Source organism: Triplophysa dalaica, chromosome 12 (genome assembly GCF_015846415.1).
Source record: "Triplophysa dalaica isolate WHDGS20190420 chromosome 12, ASM1584641v1, whole genome shotgun sequence".
NCBI classification, from domain to species: domain Eukaryota; kingdom Metazoa; phylum Chordata; class Actinopteri; order Cypriniformes; family Nemacheilidae; genus Triplophysa; species Triplophysa dalaica.
The window spans coordinates 14,588,428-14,596,013 of NC_079553.1; the positions used below are offsets into that span (position 1 = coordinate 14,588,428).

Below are 7,586 nucleotides of genomic sequence, written 5' to 3' on the forward strand. Positions count from 1 at the left end.
TCTATTATTTTTTTCAGCAGGGAAGTTAACAAAAAAAAAACATTCTACACTACAGAAACTGCATGGCATTTGTTTAACACTTGGGTTAAACTGTTAACATAAATAGTAAAAAGAACGTTCAATGATTTTAGATTTTAGATTAATCTCGCAAAACTCCCATTGTTGTTTATGATGAACTCGGTTACAATCGCGAATTTAAACTCTAGTGCACCGGTGACTCATTTAGATACCTCTGATTGGCTATTACGTTCCTAATCTCAACAGATCCGTCTGTCACTGGTCGTATTGCTAAACTCAGCAAAAACGCGCCAGTTCATGCAGATCTACATGTAATCGACTTTTTCGTTCATTCTCACTCTTAATTTCAGTCGCGACAGTTAGTAACAGTACTATCTAAGTATTATATTTCATTTAATAGAGCAAGGGGCGTTTTTCTTTCACATTTATCATTCATTTTGGGCGTTTATTTGTTGCCTCAACTTATTTCCGATCTTGCCTATAACTAATACTTTAAAAAGCACACCGGGACATTGAATTACCTTGACTCAATTGACCACAACCTGCACGCTACCACATTAGATACAACAGTATTGCAAATATATTTATTCTGTGTTAACTGCTGCTGGTGTTGCTGTGAAGTAAAATGCTCCTCCTCCGCGCAAATTTGATTATAACAAATATTTTGTATTTATTTTATTTTTTCGTTGCGATGATAGAAAGATATTGCTATCAAGCATCACTTCTATAATTAATAAAACTTTTTTAGGTATGACCCGAAGGGTACATTTACATTTTGACATAAGGGGCCCCTTGAGGCCCTCTGGCCCCTCCCCTGTGCACGCCACTGGCAGGTACGCTACCGAGCCTTTTAGTATTTGGAATTGTCAGAAGGTTTCTTCTGCACCATTTGTGGTAACAGTTAAATATTTTTGTTTGATGCTGCCTCACAACCACACCCCCTATCAAACTTTTCCAGGTGGCTCTCAAACGTTACCTCTTTTAACCACCTTTTTTATGAGGAGGGATACTAACCTCTCGGTTTGCTCTAGATCAGACGCATGCGCATTGCGTTGCTTTGAGTCAGGCTCGTCGACGGCTGGAGAGCGCAGAGTGATGAGAGCAGAGTGAAGAACAGCAGCCAGCGATCACTCTCCCGACTGGTTATGACAGGTATTCATATTTATTCATTTATACTTAAAAACGGTTTTAACGAAGCCATTTCAAGCCACTGCGATAGCTGTTGTATCGATGGCATAGATTTCGTTTGCGTGTGATTGTAGTGAAGGACACAGCATTTGATGGCTAGACAGTCACTATGAATTTGCAAACATAATATTAAATATATCGATGTTCAAATCGCTTTTAAAGTTACTAAAATGAATATGATTGCTGTTTTCGCATAATAACGACCATGTATGGATAACAACAATTGTTTGCGGGTACACAGAAGATAGCAACAGCTATTAGTAGCGTTCACCACATAATTAGAAATCTGTAATGACACGACTGAACACTTGAGTATTGAGTCGTTAGTCTTTAGGGAACATAATGTCTCAGTTATTCAAGCACATCAGATGATGACATGTTGGTGTGGCGTCATTTATGACGTGACACAGCGCGCAGTGGATTCAGCACCAAGGACAGCGACATTATCTCATGGAAGAATCCTTACAAACGTTTCACATACAGCACTTTATTTCAACACCTTGTGATTTACACCTCAATCAAAAGTTTAAGACCACACTTATAAGTGATTTAAAAGCCTATGTTTTATATATATATATATATATATATATATATATATATATATATACATAAACCAAGGTCACGACAAAACAGCACTAGTTTGTAGGTCACTAACTAAAGGCGGTCGGTAATGTGAATTACTTTGGACAAAGAGCTTTCATACTTCTTTCTAGCAAGAAGCTTTTTGGATCATACTAAAATAAATATTGTCCGATTTTAAACAGGTTTTGTGGCTTCTATGCTGACTCATTACTGTAATTCTGGCATTTTAAGGAATGCGTAAATGTTGACAATATAATACAAAATCCCAGTATTGTGTATAAAAATTAGAGAAAGCTTAATTTTACAATTTCTCAGACTTTTAAAACCCTATGTATACATATGTCCATATTCTGACGTTGTTGTAATTATAAAATGAAGCTGAAGATTTTTATTTTTAATAACAAATATTTAATGAAATCTCAGAAACTACAAACATACAGAGAGAAAGAGAGAGAGAAAATGAGAGAGATTGTGATTGAGGCTCATTCATATGCCGAGGGAAAGCTGAGTCATTTCCTAATCAGTTTCAGCAGGTACACACTGAGCCGTGATTTAATTACAGCGTTCTGCAGGAAACTAACAACCTCATTTTCCCTCGGTTAAGCTCTGCCTTCGCATAATACAAACCGTCTTTCAGAAATATTAATATCTGAACCACAGAAGTAGCAATAACTCAAGGCATTAGCGTAGCATTTGAACACATCCAACAGTTTCACAATGATATTAGTAAGATTATAGAAAGGTGGAGGCAGCAAGATATCGGGGAAGAACGATCTGATTTATCTTTTAGGTCGCTGGTATCATTTTGTGCTGATATGAGATGTGTCGCAGGAGCGGGTCAGATGCTCTGCTGCAGACAGAAAATCTGTCTGTCCGAGTGTAAAGTTTCACTGTGTTTAAGAGCATTATCACAGGTCTTCTGTTTAAAAGTTAATTGTGACATTTTCCGTGTATCTCAGCTTAAAAGAGACAGTAACAAGTAAATAATTTGTAGGTTTATTTTCTAAGGTACACTATGATTCGGTTTGGTTAAACATCCAACAAATCAACATTAGCTCAACTCAATTTGAGTACAGGGAACTGCAGTGCTTAGGTTATCAGTTGACAATATTCACTATTTCTGAATATGCTGCTTATAATCACAAATGAATGTACCACTTTTCATATCTCATCAGGAATGTTTTTTTGTTTATTCATTCTATTATGTAATACAATGAAATATGTACATGTTTAGATGTTAAGCCTAGACTAATGGCATGAGTATATCTGTTTCCATGTTGCAAAAAAAAGGAAATATTATGGGCCTGTGTCTATATTCGTATGCAGATGTGAAGCATGACTTCTTGCTCAGAGATCTGTGGGTCGGAATATGCTGAGCAGGGCCACGGTGCGCTCAGCAGTGGTTACCAAGGTTACGGGGTGCGTTCTTACCTGCACCAGTTCTATGAGGAGTGCACTGCCTCCATCTGGGAGCGCGATGAAGATTTTCAGACACAGAGATCGCCTAGTCGTTGGAGCTCTGTCCTCTGGAAGGTGATTTACTTATACACATGTATGCTACTTATTGATATTTCATATTCCTAAATATAGTCTTGTGTAGCCAAAATTTTACTTTCGAATGAAGTCTTATCTCTATTTATGCTTATTCTGACCAAGTCCCTCTCACTTTACCTATTTATAAAATAAGATATTGTGTGACTGATCTGGAATGTAACTGACATATTTCGTTTGTTCAGGGGGAGGTGTTTCTGAAATAGTTACATTTGGTATTAATTTGATTGGTGTGGAACAAATTTCACCCCAATAAAACTGGTAATGTTAATTGCGTTTATAATCAGACTTTCTGCCCATCCCAAAGCAATAAGTGTTGATTGTTGTTGTTGTACAGATATATCTAAGATAACACAATTAACCATTCTGCTCATAGTTAACTTGCTGTCAACAAATATACTTTATATAAAGATTATATTGCATAAACCCTTCAAGCTTTGACCAATCTTTAAAAAAGTTGATAAGTTTTTTTAATTACTGTTACCATGTAAATTTTTTATCATGTAAATATAACTGTTTCCAGGTAAACAGATGCGTTCCATAATGCCAGCCAATCAGATTAGGAGCTTGTATAAAGGTGATTGAACAAAACTCTTGATTAGTTTTGAATTGAGAAAATGCAAACCAATACAATCAGGCTTTAATGAATTATCTTAACTTCATCTTAACTTCCTCTGTCAAGATGTGTACGTGCAGATGAAAGAGCAATGTTGTAACCGAATAACTAATCGGTTTTACATGGAGACATGGAGTTATGTATTACTCTGGAAATAATCATGCACAAATATTATCTGCAGCAAGAAAGAACTGTTTTACATTTACATTTAGTCATTTGGCAGACGCTTTTATCCAAAGCGACTTACAGTGCACTAATTACAGGGACAATCCCCCTGGAGCAACATGGAGTAAAGTGTCTTGCTCAAGGACACACTGGTGGTGGCTGCTGGGATCGAACCAGCAACCTTTGACTTACCAGTTCAGTGGTTTAACCCACTAGACCACCATCTGTTTTAGAACAACTTCTTATTGCATTAATTCACAAGTCAAACAAATATGTATGAAGTACATGTACACATTTGCTATAGACTGTTTCATCCTAACAACATAAACAAATGTTACTGTGCATGTGCACTTTTGTGACCCCAACTGAACTTCCGGTCCACACTCACAAACAAAAGAGTGCATGTATATTATTTCTGATAACAATCCAAAGATACCGAGAAGATCTGTTACTTACTTACTATTTTTAAAAGGATTTGCACTGAAATCTACTAAGAAATTGGAAGAAAAAGCCATTGCAACACAGGTCACTTATAAGTCAATTTAAAATAACCTGCCCCAGAGCAGATTAGACATGCAATTTAAATGATCATAGTGATGAAACAGATGGTCATGGTATTTCATGGTATTGGCACAGGCCCCAAAACTTTTTTATTGTGTAACATGCTATTTGTTGTGTGTTGGTTTTATGTAATAGGTCTGTCTCGCGCTTGGAGCTCTCATTCTGGTAGCCGGGCTATCAGTGCTGCTGGTGGGCTATGCCACTCCTCCTCGGCTAGAAGCATTCGGTGAAGACGAGCTGCTCTTCGTGGATGGCCGCGCTGTACGCTTCAACCGTGCACTGGATGCCTGTAAGCTGGCCGGAGCCGTTCTGTTTTGTGTGGGTGGCAGTGGTATGGCGGTCGGATTGCTGCTGGCTGCTTGCTCTCAGGGCACCTCCAAAGAAGAGCTCCAACTGCAACAGCGTTTCAAAGAGCGTCTAGCCGAGATCCAGGCCTCCGTTCAACCCATCACCCGAGCTCCGACCCCCGGGGAGGGCAAGGTTCCAGTCACTCTATCGAAGGTGCAGAACGTCCAACCCGGGGCGGAGACCTGACCTCTGCCCCCATCTTTACGACCGAAACGACCCCGTTAAAGGTCAGCTAACCGGGTTTCAAATGGTTTCGTGCAAAAGAAAACAACAGGAACAGTAGAGATAGATAATATTGCACTTTCTCTGTTGCATATCATTCGTCTATATCGACTAAGAGTACCGAGAGTATTTATGGTGATAAGGCATTAATGTAACTGTACCCTGTAGATTATCACGCCACCACACTGGTGCTCCTGACTAAAGATATACAGCACAAACATACTTGCTACGCATATTTCCGATAAGAACTGCTTGGAAACATCTATGGTCAATTTTAGGCAGCTGTTCTTAAGAGCAACTCCTGATATATTTTTGATATATTTTCGTCAGGGCATGTGGTTTATATTCAGTTTGCGTAATAAAACAAGAGTTATCGAAATCGCAAAACTAGTTATCTCCTTTACACTTCAGAAATGAACCAGAACGATCTTTATAGTCTTTAGTCGTAAAAAAGTTCACAACTTTATCCCGTACGGGTTACAGTAAATAGATTCGCAATCACAGTTTCCAGCTTGATATATAAGATGCGGCCGTATTACACATAAAAAGTAATTCGGTAAACCTCAAAAACAAGCAAAATGAAAGTCCATCAGAGCTCTGTGTATTTCTGGCTAATTCATCATTGCCGCCTTACTAACACTCTCAACAGAATCTATAACAATATTTCAGCACTTGTTCGAAAACCTTCACATCGGCTCATTACTGTCACCTAAGGCACAAATATTCTCTCAATTCTCTCCCAAACAAACGCTTCACCGTCTCTTGCTCCAGTCAATCAATAGTTACTTGACAGAACGCAATGTGTTCCAGAGAGCCGAAGCAACAACTCAACACATTCTCAATAACACGCATCTCTCTTTTCTGCTCAAATACACCATCACTCTTGACGTCAAGGGCGAAAATAGATTAACGTCAAGAGATGCCTGTGGGATTATGTAATATCCCTCTATAGTGTAGCACATCATTCTTGCTGCAGTCTCCATTTTTCTCAAGAGGACATTAGGCCAAGTCGCTGTCTGTATGTAATTACACTCATTGGAGCGCAGCCTATTCAGAGTTTCATGTGCTTCAGCTAATGTTCTGGGATAATGCCACTTTCTTTCTGTTTTTTTGTTTGTATCGCTTTATGGAAGCATCATTGCTGTCACTCTCCATCTCATTTATTTATTTATTTTGTTTATTAATTTGAATTAAAAGCATATTACAAAAATGATTTTGTGTAGGTATTTGCTATCTTTTTGATAGCCATGTTATTTACTTTGTTAAGTGCTTTAGCCATATTTTAAAAGTTGCATGATCGAAAGTCTAAAAAATGCAGTACTGATGGTGAAAAACTGTAGATATTTATTTTGGATATGAAAATGAATTATGATGGAGCATATTAAACAGTACATTGAAATGTTTAAAAATGTCAAAGCTTGCTTACTTCATGAAACTCTTACACCGAGCACAGTACAGTATAAACTATTCAATAATATAATCTAATTGCTAGAAAACCCCTATTAGAGCAAAAGAAGTTCAAAAATAATGTGTTTCAGTCATACAGTACATGAGCCAGGAGTTTGGTCGTTTTCTGTATAAAATGACATCATTGAATATTACATTGATTGTGACTTCACAGAATTTTGTTGGTTATTCTCTTTAACTATCAAAATGTTTGGTTTGTGATGTACTATTGTTGAAAAGGAGAGAGACTGTATCTGAAAAGGCTATGGAGTTGTTTCTTAACCAGAATAAACATGTAAATGTTTGTTACCGCAAATGTCTTGGATTTTAATGCTTGATTGCTCCGAATTGCATTCTTATCGAATTCTTATGGCTTCTTATTACCAGCTAAAATGTTGCTTTTATATCTCAATACCTGATAGAAGTAAGACAACTGACACTCTTTTCAGCATGCACAACTGATTTATGTATTGCAACCCACAATTGAAACATTTGAGAATGACTTATGTCTCTTTACATTTCCCTCCCACCCACAAGTATGCAGGGAGGGAGTCGGTGGGCTAAAAATAGATGTTGAGATGAATGAGTCATGGGTGAGGGATCTGTAGCCATCTCTCAGGTGGGAATGACTCATTCACACTGCTAACCTGAATTGCACACCATAAAGCGGCATAAATACAGTACTATCTACAGTACATTTCTGGCCAGTATTATGTGAGTGTGTGCATTCAAGATATACTAGCTACTGTAATTTAATGTCATTTGTTTTGTTAAATCTACTACAATTGTGGTTTAACACTGAAATAAATGTCTATAATAGAATAGAGCAATAGCATTTTTTCACAAGCCACTTGTATTAAAGGCCACAGGAAGAAAAAGAGACTGGTTG

The 7,586-nt window shown here is 37.6% G+C and overlaps 1 protein-coding gene across 1 annotated transcript; it reads left to right on the top strand.

Moving 5' to 3' along the window:
* Positions 1–1,074: 1,074 nt before the first annotated feature.
* nrsn1 (neurensin 1) lies at positions 1,075–7,013 on the top strand. The gene is made up of 3 exons (XM_056761641.1): positions 1,075–1,170; positions 3,115–3,321; positions 4,817–7,013. Exons 2-3 carry the CDS (start codon positions 3,124–3,126, stop codon positions 5,213–5,215), a joined length of 597 nt encoding a protein of 198 aa, XP_056617619.1. The 5' UTR covers positions 1,075–1,170; positions 3,115–3,123; the 3' UTR covers positions 5,216–7,013.
* Positions 7,014–7,586: the final 573 nt, after the last annotated feature.